Below are 16,347 nucleotides of genomic sequence, written 5' to 3'. Positions count from 1 at the left end.
ATCTGGTCCATATGTGTGCAGTGTGGCTTTGTCATTCAAAGACCATCTGGTCCATATGTATGAAGTGTGACTTTGTCATCCCCTAAGATCATCTGGTCCATATGTGATAAGTGTGGCTTTGTCATTCAAAGGCCATCTGGTCCATATGTATGAAGTGTGGCTTTGTCATTCAAAGGCCATCTGGTCCATATGTATGAAGTGTGACTTTGTCATCCCCAAAGGCCATCTGGTTCATATGTATGAATATGGCTTTGTCATCCCAAAAAGCCATCTAGTACATATGTATGAAGTGTGGCTTTGTCATTCAAAGGCCATCTGGTCCATATGTATGAAGTGTGACTTTGTCATCCCCAAAGGCCATCTAGTCCATATGTATGAAGTGTGGCTTTGTCATTCAAAGGCCATCTGGTCCATATGTATGAAGTGTGACTTTGTCATCCCCAAAAGCCATCTAGTCCATATGTATGAAGTGTGGCTTTGTCATTCAAAGGCCATCTGGTCCATATGTATGAAGTGTGACTTTGTCATCCCCAAAGGCCATCTAGTCCATATGAATGAAGTGTGGCTTTGTCATTCAAAGACCATCTGGTCCATATGTATGAAGTGTGACTTGGTCATCCCAAAAGATCATCTGGTCCATATGTATTAAGTGTGGCTTTGTCATTCAAAGGCCATCTGGTCCATATGTATGAAGTGTGACTTTCTCATCCCCAAAGGCCATCTAGTCCATATGTATGAAGTGTGGCTTTGTCATTCAAAGGCCATCTGGTCCATATGTATGAAGTGTGACTTTGTCATCCCCAAAAGCCATCTAGTCCATATGTATTAAGTGTGGCTTTGTCATTCAAAGGCCATCTGGTCCATATGTATGAAGTGCGACTCTGTCATCCCCAAAGGCCATCTAGTCCATATGAATGAAGTGTGGCTTTGTAATTCAAAGACCATCTGGTCCATATGTATGAAGTGTGACTTTCTCATCCCCAAAGGCCATCTAGTCCATATGTATGAAGTGTGGCTTTGTCATTCAAAGGCCATCTGGTCCATATGTATGAAGTGTGGCTTTGTCATTCAAAGGCCATCTGGTCCATATGTATGAAGTGTGACTTTGTCATCCCCAAAGGCCATCTAGTCCATATGTATGAAGTGTGGCTTTGTCATTCAAAGGCCATCTGGTCCATATGTATGAAGTGTGACTTTATCATCCCCAAAAGCCATCTGGTTCATATGTATGAAGTGTGACTTTGTCATCCCCAAAGGCCATCTGGTTCATATGTATGAATATGGCTTTGTCATCCCAAAAAGCCATCTAGTCCATATGTATGAAGTGTGGCTTTGTCATTCAAAGGCCATCTGGTCCATATGTATGAAGTCTGGCTTTGTTATCCCCAAAGGCCATCTAGTCCATATGTATGAAGTGTTGCTTTGTCATTCAAAGGCCATCTAGTCCATATGTATGAAGTGTGGCTTTGTCATTCAAAGGCCATCTGGTCCATATGTATGAAGTGTGACTTTGTCATCCCCAAAAGCCATCTAGTCCATATGTATGAAGTGTGTCTTTGTCATTCAAAGTCCATCTGGTCCATAAGTATGAAGTGTGACTTTGTCATCCCCAAAGGCCATCTAGTCCATATGTATGAAGTGTTGCTTTGTCATTCAAAGGCCATCTAGTCTATTATGTATGAAGTGTGGCTTTCTCATTCAAAGGCCATCTGGTCCATATGTATGAAGTGTGACTTTGTCATCCCCAAAAGCCATCTAGTCCATATGTATGAAGTGTGGCTTTGTCATTCAAAGGCCATCTAGTCCATATGTATGAAGTGTGGCTTTGTCATTCAAAGGCAATCTGGTCCATATGTATGAAGTGTGACTTTGTCATCCCCAAAGACCATCTAGTCCATATGTATGAAGTGTGGCTTTGTCATTCAAAGGCCATCTGGTCCATATGTATGAAGTCTGACTTTGTCATCCCCAAAAGCCATCTAGTCGATATGTATGAAGTGTGGCTTTGTCATTCAAAGGCCATCTGGTCCATATGTATGAAGTCTGACTTTGTCATCCTCAAAAGCCATCTGGTCAATATGTATGAAGTGTGGCTTTGTCATTCAAAGACCATCTGGTCCATATGTACGAAGTGTGGCTTTGTCATTCAAAGGCCATCTAGTCTATTATGTATGAAGTGTGGCTTTGTCATTCAAAGGCCATCTGGTCCATATGTATGAAGTCTGACTTTGTCATCCCCAAAAGCCATCTAGTCCATATGTATGAAGTGTGGCTTTGTCATTCAAAGGCCATCTGGTCCATATGTATGAAGTGTGACTTTGTCATTCAAAGGCCATCTGGTCCATATGTATGAAGTGTGACTTTGTCATTCAAAGGCCATCTGATCCATATGTATGAAGTGTGACTTTGTCATCCCCAAAAGCCATCTAGTCCATATGTATGAAGTGTGGCTTTGTCATTCAAAGGCCATCTAGTCCATATGTATGAAGTGTGGCTTTGTCATTCAAAGGCAATCTGGTCCATATGTATGAAGTGTGACTTTGTCATCCCCAAAGACCATCTAGTCCATATGTATGAAGTGTGGCTTTGTCATTCAAAGGCCATCTGGTCCATATGTATGAAGTCTGACTTTGTCATCCCCAAAAGCCATCTAGTCGATATGTATGAAGTGTGGCTTTGTCATTCAAAGGCCATCTGGTCAATATGTATGAAGTGTGGCTCTGTCATTCAAAGACCATCTGGTCCATATGTATGAAGTGTGGCTTTGTCATTCAAAGGCCATCTGGTCCATATGTATGAAGTGTGGCTTTGTCATTCAAAGGCCATCTGGTCCATATGTATGAAGTGTGGCTTTGTCATCCCCAAAGGCCATCTAGTCCATATGTATGAAGTGTTGCTTTGTCATTCAAAGGCCATCTAGTCTATTATGTATGAAGTGTGGCTTTGTCATTCAAAGGCCATCTGGTCAATATGTATGAAGTGTGGCTTTGTCATTCAAAGACCATCTGGTCCATATGTATGAAGTGTGGCTTTGTCATTCAAAGGCCATCTGGTCCATATGTATGAAGTGTGGCTTTGTCATTCAAAGGCCATCTGGTCCATATGTATGAAGTGTGGCTTTGTCATTCAAAGGCCATCTAGTCTATTATGTATGAAGTGTGGCTTTGTCATTCAAAGGCCATCTGGTCCATATGTATGAAGTCTGACTTTGTCATCCCCAAAAGCCATCTAGTCCATATGTATGAAGTGTGGCTTTGTCATTCAAAGGCCATCTGGTCCATATGTATGAAGTGTGACTTTGTCATCCCCAAAGGCCATCTAGTTCATATGTATGAAGTGTGGCTTTGTCATTCAAAGGCCATCTGGTCCATATGTATGAAGTCTGACTTTGTCATCCCCAAAAGCCATCTAGTCGATATGTATGAAGTGTGGCTTTGTCATTCAAAGGCCATCTGGTCCATATGTATGAAGTGTGGCTTTGTCATTCAAAGGCCATCTAGTCCATTTGTATGAAGTGTGACTTTGTCATCCCCAAAAATCTGGTCCATATGTATGAAGTGTGGCTTTGTCATTCCAAGATCATCTGGTCCATATGTATGAAGTGTGGCTTTGTCATCCCCAAGGGCCATCTAGTCCATATGTATGAAGTGTGACTTTGTCATTCAAAGACCATCTGGTCCATATGTATGAAGTGTGGCTTTGTCATTCAAAGGCTATCTAGTCCATATGTATGAAGTGTGGCTTTGTCATTCAAAGGCCATCTAGTCCATATGTATAAAGTGTTGCTTTGTCATTCAAAGACCATCTGGTTCATATGTATGAAGTGTGACTTTGTCATCCCAAAAAGCCATCTGGTTCATATGTATGAATATGGCTTTGTCATCCCCAAAAGCCATCTAGTCCATATGTATGAAGTGTGGCTTTGTCATTCAAAGGCCATCTGGTCCATAGGTATGAAATGTGACTTTGTCATCCCCAAAGGCCATCTGGTCCATATGTATGAAGTGTGGCTTTGTCTTTCAAAGGCCATCTGGTCCATATGTATGAAGTATGACCTTGTCATCCCCAAAAGCCATCTGGTCCATATGTATGAAGTGTGGCTTTGTCATTCAAAGACCATTTGGTCCATATGTATGAAGTGTGACTTTGTCATCCCCAAAGGCTAACTAGTCCATATGTATGAAGTGTGGCTTTGTCATTCAAAGGCCATCTGATCCATATGTATGAAGTGTGACTTTGTCATCCCCAAAGGCCATCTGGTTCATATGTATGAAGTGTGACTTTGTCATCCCCAAAGGCCATCTGGTCCATATGTATGAAGTGTGGCTTTGTCATTCAAAGGCCATCTGGTCCATATGTATGAAGTGTGGCTTTGTCATTCAAAGACCATCTGATCCATATGTATGAAGTGTGACTTTGTCATCCCCAAAGGCCATCTAGTCGATGTGTATGAAGTGTGACTTTGTCATCCCCAAAGGCCAACTAGTCCATATGTATGAAGTGTGGCTTTGTCATTCAAAGGCCATCTGGTCCATATGTATGAAGTGACTTTGTCATCCCCAAAGGCCATCTGGTCCATATGTATGAAGTGTGACTTTGTCATCCCCAAAGGCAATCTGGTCAATATGTATGAAGTGTGGCTTTGTCATTCAAAGGCCATCTGGTCCATATGTATGAAGTGTGACTTTGTCATCCCCAAAAGCCATCTGGTCCATATGTATGAAGTGTGGCTTTGTCATTCAAAGGCCATCTGGTCCATATGTATGAAGTGTGACTTTGTCATCCCCAAAGGCCATCTGGTCCATATGTATGAAGTGTGGCTTTGTCATTCAAAGGCTATCTAGTCCATATGTATGAAGTGTGACTTTGTCATTCAAAGACCATCTGGTCCATATGTATGAAGTGTGGCTTTGTCATTCAAAGACCATCTGGTCCATATGTATGAAGTGTGGCTTTGTCATACAAAGGCCATCTGGTCCATATGTATGAAGTGTGACTTTGTCATCCCCAAAGGCCATCTAGTCCATATGTATGAAGTGTGGCTTTGTCATTCAAAGGCCATCGGGTCCATATGTATGAAGTCTGACTTTGTCATCCCCAAAGGCCATCTGGTCCATACGTATGAAGTGTGGATTTGTCATTCAAAGGCTATCTAGTCCATCTGTATGAAGTGTGACTTTGTCATTCAAAGACCATCTGGTCCATATGTATGATGTGTGGCTTTGTCATTCAAAGGCCATGTGGTCCATATGTATGAAGTGTGACTTTGTCATCCCCAAAGGCCATCTGGTTCATATGTATGAATATGGCTTTGTCATCCCCAAAAGCCATCTAGTCCAATTGTATGAAGTGTGGCTTTGTCATTCAAAGGCCATCTGGTCCATATGTATGAAGTGTGACTTTCTCATCCCCAAAGGCCATCTGGTCCATATGTATGAAGTGTGGCTTTGTCATTCAAAGGCTATCTAGTCCATATGTATGAAGTGTGACTTTGTCATTCAAAGACCATCTGGTCCATATGTATGAAGTGTGGCTTTGTCATTCAAAGACCATCTGGTCCATATGTATGAAGCGTGGCTCTGTCATTCAAAGACCATCTGATCCATATGTATGAAGTGTGGCTTTGTCATTCAAAGACCATCTGGTCCATATGTATGAAGTGTGGCTTTGTCATTCAAAGACCATCTGGTCCATATGTATTAAGTGTGGCTTTGTCATTCAAAGACCATCTAGTCCATATGTATGAAGTGTGGCTTTGTCATTCAAAGACCATCTGGTCCATATGTATGAAGTGTGGCTTTGTCATCCCCAAAGGCCATCTGGTTCATATGTATGAAGTGTGACTTTGTCATCCCCAAAGGCCATCTGGTCCATATGTATGAAGTGTGACTTTGTCATCCCCAAAGGCCATCTGGTCCATATGTATGAAGTGTGGCTTTGTCATCCCCAAAGTAGCAACATCACTGTCACCTGCTGGAATTTCCGAATTAAAGAACATTGTGTGGCAAAGTTAGAACTGCTGATGAACTGATGATGAAGGCTGGTCAGAAGGTTTGTAACTCTCCCAGACTGCAGAAGTAAATGAAGACAGACTCTCCCATTCTGTCATAAGATAAACAGATGCTGGAGCTCAGGTTGAGGTTGTTGATCAAGTGGGAGGAGGACAAAACTCCCCGTGTCAAAGGTGGAAAACGTCATCACTGGAGGCTTGGAAGGCTGAATCTTCCCATGCCATTAGAAAGTATGGAATACATGACAACACTGGAGGACAAGCAACATCATCTTGTTTGCATGAGGTGAAGGGAAGGTCCCCTGTAATACTTGAGACATAGCAGGCAAAGGGTGATAAGGTCTGTCACTCACAAAACTTGTAGAACACCATGAATTAGAAACTGTGACTTCGAGACAGTCACTGAGTAAAGAGTCTCTTCTCATGGCAGAGTGTAGAGAAATTATGAAGGGACATCTGTTGAAGCATGAGGAACTATTTGTGACATCGTACTGAATTAGTGTCATGATGTGGAATGATGGTTAGACTGGTCCCTGCACATGTCTTGCAAAAGTTGGGTATTTCTTTTACTCAAAATATGTAAAAAGTTAGTAAAAACGTTTGTCAAATTGATGAATAATTGCAAGTAATTTCAAGTAATGTTAAGTAATTATTTTGCTGGTAAAATATTATTTAGCAATTACTTTACTAAGTAAAATCTTATTTCTTGGTAATTATTTTACTCAGTAAACTATTACTTATTAATAAATTGCTCAGTAAAATATTACTAAGTAATTATTTTTGCATTGTAAAATATTACTTAATAACAAATTTACTAAATAAAATATTTTACTTATTAATGTTGCTAAGTCATTTTTAAGTAAACACAGAAATAAGAAATTATGAGTAAATAAGGCAAGCAAATATAAGTAACTTTAAGTAAAACAAAGCAGATTGGTGACGTTTTCAGTAATGCATTCAATTTTCATCTTGCAAGAGTTGCTTTACATTGCTCAAACTGAAATCCCAATGTGGGTACGGTCGACTCCACTTAACTGCACATCGGATAACTGCACACTTCGGATAACTGCACGTAGTCACGCCGGTCCTGTTTTTTCCCAATGCTTTTCAGTGGGAACAAACTTCGGATAACTGCACTTCACTTAAATGCACACTCCGGATAATAGCACGATAAATGTTCTGCCCGTGGCACATTATTCATTACAATTTTACTCCTGTTAACTGCACAATGTATAGTCAGGATCAGATATTGCCAGTCCACTGCTGTAGCGCTTCAAATAAGCCAACAATTAAGCCGGCAAATGCGACTTTGTAAATGATTGACATGTAAAGGACGCCATAGGTGGTAGATACATGTATATTCCCGCCCACCAGGGAGCAATAGCGTGGGAACAATCATATGTTGCAATAGATGACGGTCTTCAGACAGAAGGTGAAATCGACGACTCAGTAGAAAATGACGAAAGAAGTGATGACGATGACGCAGTAGATGACCAGGTTTCATCTAAAGTCACTATTCAGTCACTCCTGAATTTACGCAGATTCATGGAACAGAGAGAATGTGAGCTGTTTGAACCGTTTTACAAAATAGAGTCGGCAATTCACCAACTTATTAGTAAAACTTGTGTGCAGACATCAACTGCCGATTTCTTTCGGAAATCGTCAATTTCATTGTGTTTGATTTAACAATATTACATTAGTGCTGTTCATTGTAGACTCTTGTTTCATTTAAGTAAACATTGAAAGAGTGGATTCTAATCATCTTTATACATTATTCTTCACCTATATTCGTGCCATGCTGATTTAAAGCTGTACTGTACCGTACTTCGGTTAACTGCACACTCCGTTTAACTGCACAGTCTCGTGACGGGCCTGAGGCTGTGCAGTTAACCAGAGTCGACTGTATATGAGAAAGCTTGCCTGTAGCTTCTTGTGGGTCGGTGGTTCTTCCCGAGTTCTTCCTCCACTATTAATACTGGCCACCATGCATAGCCTATTGTGTGCTGAAAAATGGCGTTAAACCCCACAACAACAACAACAACAACAACAACAAACTGAAATCACATGCTCTTCATGCAACCTTATGAGAACCTTTCAAAAATTAATCGTGCAAGCGAATATTTGGAACTTTGCGGCAAGCTGGCACAAAGAAATGTTGCAAGCTAACAGAAAATTGCTGCAAGCCTGCACACTCCTAAATAGTGTAATGTACAACCTTAAGTAAGCCTAAATTACGTAATGAACAAACCTGCACAGCCATAATCAAATAATAAACAAGCTTGTGCAAGCTATCAAATTCTGCCCAAGCTTATGCAAGGTTTATTGCTGTAAATACATTGCACAGAAAAATGACATTATCTCCACTCAAGAATAAAATGATAAAATTGTTCCAGTTAAATTAGAAAAGCAGTTATATATAAAATAAATTTTCAATAAATGCAACAAAATCAAACTAGTTCTGAAGTAGATTTATTTAACAAAATACATATTTCAAAACAGCCTTCTTTCAAGTAAAAGATTTTTAAAATTTCTTATAAAATTATATTTCTCATTCTCTGTATCGTATGGTGAAAAGCACAAATCAGCAAATTTACATCAGATACTACATTTACCAGAAATTATAAAACAACTTGGACTATTATGGGTGTATTCATGTTTTGCATTTCAAATCATGAATGGTAAGCTGATAAAACTTTTTCACGTAATGCAAAATCCTGTTGTGCAGATTGCAAATGTGGTATCAGCCTTGTTTAAATTACCACCTCTTGTACAGCATATTAAAAAAGAAAGTACTAAGGTACTTTAAGTGTAAGCTTACAAGTACTAAATACCACTTCACAATTACAGCTCCTGAACCAAATTGGCCACCTTTGTGCCCATCAGACTCTCACGCAAGATTTTCCTCTCATTAGTCTTGTACGCATTTTAACATGCAAATGAGGTACAACTCAAATGAGCAACAAAATCTAACAAAATCTGAAAACCACACAAGCAGGAGAATATCTGATGTATCTCTAAAGGAATGATTCCAGAAAGTCAGGCTGCTACACAGAAAGGCAAGGAATCTCTCACAGATGTTTCTCGAATATGTGGGAAAATCTTCAATGATTTTGTTTCTGTAAAGCTTTAAAAATGTTTTATATCACTTCCTTATAGAAATCCATTTTGGGCAGGATGGTGTCAGATAGTTAGGTTCCCCCACCCATCTGCTTAAATCCTACAATATTAGGTGAAAAACAAGAATGTTAGCCACTGAACCACCTCTTCTAAACAAATCCTCTCAGAATAAAATCATGCATCCTCCCCTGCTTCTTGTCGATTCAGGTACTGTCCATTGGAATAGATTACAGCAACATGTACTATATAACCTGGACAAAATATTTTACTATTTACCAAAGTTGGCAAAAGCATTTCAGTTTTTAGATCAACATTAAAAAATCAAATCATCTTAAGTCATAGATACATTTTAAGTTTTATTCATGACCATTCTTTATGAGATTCTACATTTTAGATTTACCATTCATTTTGAAAGGCTTTGGCATTTGTCAATGATTGTGCTTTATATCTTTAAATAGAAGGAAAAAAAATGAAATTACTAACTTGATACCTTAAAATCTTTGAAATATACTCACTTCCATCTTCTTTGAAAATTAAAAAGTAAAAAAAATCTTATACCAATTAACTTGTCTCAGTTAAAGATAACTGCACAAAAGCAATTGCTGAATTTATATTTGTGAAGAAAAAAGTCCCTGGGAAAAACAGAGAAGAGATTAACAAGCATGCATTTAATATGTCAAAGGAGATGACTTTATTATCTTGCTCCAAAATCATACAGACAACAACTTTGCAGATTAATACTATTTAATGCTGCACCTGCCAAGCTGCCGTTCTCAATGCAGCGTTCTCAGTTATTGACAAAATGTTCACAAATTAGCAAATAACCTATTGTTGATAATTGACAAAATTGAATCAAGAACTAGTTTGGCAGGTGCTGCAGTAAATAATAATGATCTGCAAAGTTATCATCTCAAAGATTATGTTTAGCAAGATCCCAAAGTCATATGATTTGACATATTAAATTATAACCCATGAAGTGGCTACCAAACTGGAGTCCCACAAACCCACAAAATTCAACAATCTTGATTTTACTCACCAACATAATAACTATGTCATTTTAAATTATCTCTGGGGTTGCATGATCAGTTGCTGTACATGTATGGGTACTGCTTGCAATGAAATTGCCGGAATTACCTAATTAAATTGTGATAGTTCAATGATGACAATATAGCACATTTGAAAACAAGACTGCCCTGTTAGTTCTTTGTTCTTGTGTCTCAAATGTGTTACATGCATGTTTGGAAGTTTGTAAACTAGTCCCAAGACTCGAAACCCAGGAAGTAACTGTTTTTATACTGCATAAGGTCTCTATCACAGAAAACCACATTTCATCTTGAGTGATTTCATTCTTTTTTTAAAATGTAAAATTCAGGAAGCTTAATTCTTTACAGAATGCTGACAGAATGGAATGGGGTTCTCTCACTCTCTAAGAAAACAATAATTATGCACATTTTAAATTTTGTATTTAGTATGGAAAGAACTTCCAATGCTTTTTCTTCTGGCAGAAGATAATAATAATCACCATCATCATAATGATAATATTTCACATCATTCACAACAACACTTAAGTTATAATAACAGGGCAGGCATAACATGCATGATGATAGAAACATACAAGTCATAACAATGGAGTTTTATAAATAATTGGTAACAGCTTTAGATATACATGTGCTTATATCCACATATATAAAAGGAAGTAACTGTGGGGAATGACATTACCATTCTGCATACTTGCAGAAAATGAATACTATTCTTATATTATTGCCACTTCACATGCATGCAGTGAAATACAGCACATACAGAGTGATCACTTTGCTGTAGCTTTTATCAAAGTAAAGAATACTTTGCTTTATTGTGATATGTAATTAGGGTTGACTGTTCATGTTTTTTTCAATTCTATGAAGTCTGAACCGAAAAATCAATGTACAAACTGAATTATCTGCAAAGCAGATTATATAAAGTTTGCACAATGTTTTTGGATCATTCTTCACTGAATTTTATTTTAAAAAAAACAGTCAATCCTTATAATTAAAATCAACAGCATAAATAGTTAAATAAACTCATAGTTTAATAACATTCTTTTATGTAATCATAATTTGAATTTCATTTTGAAGGCGTAATGATACAGAACAGTGAAGATTCATGATATATATCTACAGCCAATCAAAGAAAAGATTTGTCTTTTAAAGCCATGCCCACTTCTCAACACAATATCCCATTTCCAGTAATAGATCGTTTTTCAGATCTAGTCAAAATTATGTTCCCTGACTCAGATAATTCTTCAGAACAAGTCAATATAATGTTCCCTGGCTCAGATCATTCTTCAGACCACGTCAATATAATGTTCTCAGACTAAGATCATTCTTCAGACCAAGTCAATATAATGTTCCCAGACTCAGATCATTCTTCAGACCAACTCAATATAATGTTCCCTGGCTCATATCATTCTTCAGACCAAGTCAATATAATGTTCCCTGACTCAGATAATTCTTCAGACCAAGTCAATATAATGTTCCCTGGCTCAGACCATTCTTCAGACTAAGTCAATATAATGTTTTCCCTGGCTCAGATCATTCTTCAGACCAAGTCAATATAATGTTCCCAGACTAAGATAATTCTTCAGACCAAGTCAATATAATGTTCCCTGGCTCAGATCATTCTTCAGACCAAGTCAATATAATGTTCCCAGACTAAGATCATTCTTCAGACCAAGTCAATATAATGTTCCCTGGCTCAGATCATTCTTCTGACCAAGTCAATATAATGTTCCCAGACTCAGATAATTCTTCAGACCAAGTCAATATAATGTTCCCTGGCTCATATCATTCTTCAGACCAAGTCAATATAATGTTCCCTGACTCAGATAATTCTTCAGACCAAGTCAATATAATGTTCCCTGGCTCAGACCATTCTTCAGACTAAGTCAATATAATGTTTTCCCTGGCTCAGATCATTCTTCAGACCAAGTCAATATAATGTTCCCAGACTAAGATAATTCTTCAGACCAAGTCAATATAATGTTCCCTGGCTCAGATCATTCTTCAGACCAAGTCAATATAATGTTCCCAGACTAAGATCATTCTTCAGACCAAGTCAATATAATGTTCCCTGGCTCAGATCATTCTTCTGACCAAGTCAATATAATGTTCCCAGACTCAGATAATTCTTCAGACCAAGTCAATATAATGTTCCCTGGCTCAGATCATTCTTCAGACCATGTCAATCTGTTTCCTGGCTCAGATAATTCTTCAGACCAAGTCAATATAATGTTCCCTGGCTCAGATCATTCTTCAGACCAAGTAAATATAATGTTCCCAGACTAAGATCATTCTTCAGACCAAGTCAATATAATGTTCCCTGGCTCAGATCATTCTTCAGACCAAGTCAATATAATGTTCCCTGGCTCATAAATCTCACAAAAGTTCTCATGCAATCAGACAAAACTACTCACATAGTGACAATTTTATTTTTCATAAGAAATCATAATCTTAATTGTATAATAATAATAATAATAATAATGATAATAATAATAATAATAATAATAATAATAATAATAATAATATATTGTATGAACTCACTGTTGTGCATGACCATCTGCAGAATGTAACCAGTAGCCACAATTTTTGGGCAAAATGTGCATTATACACTACTAAGAACAAATGCATTGCAAATACAGATAGAAGTATCATTAACCATGATTTAATCCTTTGTAAACATTAATGTAAACCAGACTAAACTATATGGCAATAACTGCCATTGTAATCCATAATGTCTTTGATGAATGGGGGTCTTTGCCTTCGTCTATAATACTAGTAAATGATAATCATTTTCAGGGTTTGATGATCCTTATTAAAGAGTGGTCACAGGGATAATAATGATGACAACAAGGGTGTCTTCAAATTAGGCTTAAAGTCACAAAAAGTGTCATGGTATAAAGCATGCACTGAAAAAATATTAGAGCCAGACAGTACCAATCTTGAGCAGTTCTGGCCGGCAGTCAGCAATCTGAATCTACCTACAGGCAGGTAACAATTTAAACCTCCTGGTGGATTCAGTAGAGTTGTGCTCACATTGCTGCATTACAGTGCAGACACTAAGTCCGTTTCCAATCTGAGGAAAATTCAGGCTGTCTCTAGTGAAAACCTGGATCCAGTAACAGTACACCATCTCCTAAGTGCTAAGATCAACAATGATGAGGGCCAAGCAATGATCCCCAAAGAAATGCTAAAAATACTTGTGAGACATATATGAATGGTAACAAGCTACTTTGCAAAATGACATATTTTATGAGATGATGTGCAAGAGTGAGATGAACATGTGGTTTAGTACTAAATTAAAGTCGACTGAGTGCAACAATCAAAACATACTGAATTTTGGTAAGAAAATCAAAAGAATGTTATTATTTCGTAATGCTAATTACATTAAAGTAATATGCTTTTAAAGTATCTGTATTTTTAAGCCAGATATCAGATATGATACTTAACCCACCTAGCAGTGTTCTCTGTTGATTGATTGATGCTGAGACCACATGTACACACTGGTTGTAAATATACAAAACCTGAAATAACAAAAAAAAATGTTAAATATTCAGACAAATACAATAAAAATCATTACTGAGATGCTATGTCTAATCAGTAAACACAAGATACATATAATCACTTAACATAAACAGGACAAGATATTTAAGATATTTACACACCCAACATTGTCCCCTGGATCTTTCCCTGCTCCTGGAGTGTAGGCCCTGGCTCATAACTTAGAATCTGTTCATAACCCCACCCTTAATGTATACAGACTTAAACTGGCATTACAACGGGAATTAATCTGTTCGGTCAGCATGCATTTCTTGGATCTGTCCCTAGTGGCAAACCTGAAATCATAACTTGAAAGCCATTGAGATTCACGCCAAAGGAAGATGCAGTTGCTCAGTGGTTAAGGCCTTTGTCTCATGACCAAAATACTGCAGATTCAATTCCCACCAACTGATCAGCCTGGATTTTCATTGATATGTGTATATTTCACTCATATTCAACTCATCACAGATCCTGAGGATATAAGCTTAAATACCAAATCTGATTTAAATCTGATTAGGTAGGTATACAGCCTCTACAGCTAAGTAGATGCAAGCTCACCTCATTAATATGCATGGATGTTGCTCCTACTTTAATTCACCTGAGTTCTTAATGATATAGCTTATATACCAAGTTGAATCAAAATCTGAACTGAAATATGATCTCTACAGTGTTTACAAACCCAGTCAATCGACTCTAAGATCACCTCATTAATTAGGGTGGATAATCAATCTGAACCAAGATCTTGATCATATAATAACAAACCTGATCAAAATCTGTCAATCGGAACTGTGACTTCTACAGGCTCTGCCAATCAAAAATGTGGTCTCTACAGGCTCTGCCAATCAGAAATATGGCCTCTACAGGCTCTGCCAATCAGAAATGTGGTCTCTTCAGGCTCTGCCAATCAGAAATATGGCCTCTACAGGCTCTGCCAATCAGATGCAAGATCACCTCAATAATATGTATGCTTGTTGCTCACAATATAACTCATTATAGATCTTGACGATATAATCTCACATACTGAATCTGATCTGAAAGACGGACTCAAAGTTTGTTCACAACTCAACCAATAAGATCCAAGACAACTTCATTATTATGTATTGATGTTGCTGATAACTGATCTTATCTGTAATCGTGACCATATAAACATACCTACCAAATTTGATCAAAACCTAATAAGAAATATAGCCTTTAGAGTGTTTACAAGATCAGATGCAAGACACTATCAGATGCAAGATCACCTCATTAATGTGTGAAGGTTGCTAATAACTGAACTCATCCAACATCCTGACAATACAAGTATATATGCCAAAACTAATCAGAAATAGGGCTTCTAGAGTGTTCACAGGGGAAGAAAATCTGATGCAAGATCACCACATTGATAACAGAACTCAGCAGAGATTCAAATCTGATCATAAAAGAAGCCACTGGAGTGTTCACAAAAAGTGCTGATGAACAGATGCATGGACAGAATATAGATGACATAATGGATGATGATGTATAGAACAGTGTCATACCATAAGTTCACCTAGTCTTTTGCCAGATGAGTTAAACAGTAACCAAGTTACACAGCCCCATGATTTCATTATACTGAGTTCTTATGATCCAAGTTGTATTTTACATAGATATGAACATTTTCTGAGTGTAAATTATTTGAGTCCACTAGCCTTCTACCTAAATGGCCTACCTGATGCCTCTGGGTAACTGGGTCATACTGTCCAAAGTGGGTGACTGTTGCACTCTGAAACAGAAAGGACATGAAACTGTTGAAACAGCTACAATGGATCATATCTGACAAGTTATATTTGACCACATAATCTGCTGAAAATATCTCTTTTTATTAGCTGCTTTTTATTCACTATCCACTGTCATATGTCACATAGTGAATTATCATGTTAGGCATGATAGTGTTTCCTCCAGGATCTAACAAGAATACCATGAATGGCACATTATATGCTCATCTTGTGTTTAATAGTTCTTTATGTAGACAACTTGTTTTTTTTCAGAAGATATTTTTCTTCTTTCAATAAATAACCTTAACTTTAACCAAACCGAAAAGAGTATGAAAGTGTCGCTTTGGCTTATTCGCTACCCTATGGAACCCTGGACACCCATCCTCACTTCTAACTCCCATTAGGGCTGTCAACGGGTACTCGGGTACCCGGGTACCCGACCGTATTGAAAAACCCGGGTATTGAAACGTAAACGCGGGTACCCGTAAAAAAAAAAATCGACACACTCGCCAACCACTTCAAACAGGTGTGACAGCTATGGCTTTAATTAGAAACCAGATCCCTGCTTAATATAAATAAACAATACATCAGAGAGTCTGTTTGGATTAATAAAATTCATTGGCATTGTGCAACAGGACAAACCGTTATCCCCGAGGCATTATATACCAAGGTTAAAACATAGCATTGTTCTACAGGTAATAAACCTCTTTGTAGACGATAAATATTGATTGTGGGTGCTAAATGATCGGTACATTGCGTGCTCTTTTAATGAAATCCAGATGGATACCTTTGATTTCCGAACACACATGTCGAAGAAATCCCACAATTTATATTATGAACAATTATCACCTAGACACCTTGAAATCTTCGTACACACACACACAAAGACGGTTTTAACGCATTACTCTTGACA

The 16,347-nt window shown here is 37.8% G+C and overlaps 1 protein-coding gene across 2 annotated transcripts in view; it reads right to left on the bottom strand.

Annotated features, from left to right (window-relative positions):
• The window catches only part of LOC149774336 (protein pigeon-like), a 198,703-nt gene that overhangs the window by 171,425 nt on the left and 10,931 nt on the right, over positions 1-16,347 (bottom strand). For both annotated transcript variants that reach the window (XM_089945450.1, XM_089945451.1), the window contains exons 3-4: positions 15,389-15,442; positions 13,616-13,685 (exon numbers count right to left, since the gene is read on the bottom strand). In XM_089945450.1, the coding sequence (XP_089801576.1) occupies positions 13,616-13,685; positions 15,389-15,442 (124 nt within the window). The remainder of the gene's footprint in view (positions 1-13,615; positions 13,686-15,388; positions 15,443-16,347) is intronic.

This window comes from Sinohyriopsis cumingii, unplaced genomic scaffold (genome assembly GCF_028554795.1).
Source record: "Sinohyriopsis cumingii isolate HCF-2022 unplaced genomic scaffold, ASM2855479v2 utg000349l, whole genome shotgun sequence".
Taxonomy (NCBI): domain Eukaryota; kingdom Metazoa; phylum Mollusca; class Bivalvia; order Unionida; family Unionidae; genus Sinohyriopsis; species Sinohyriopsis cumingii.
Note: the sequence above shows the minus strand (reverse complement) of the source record. Positions and strands in the feature narration are given on the sequence as shown.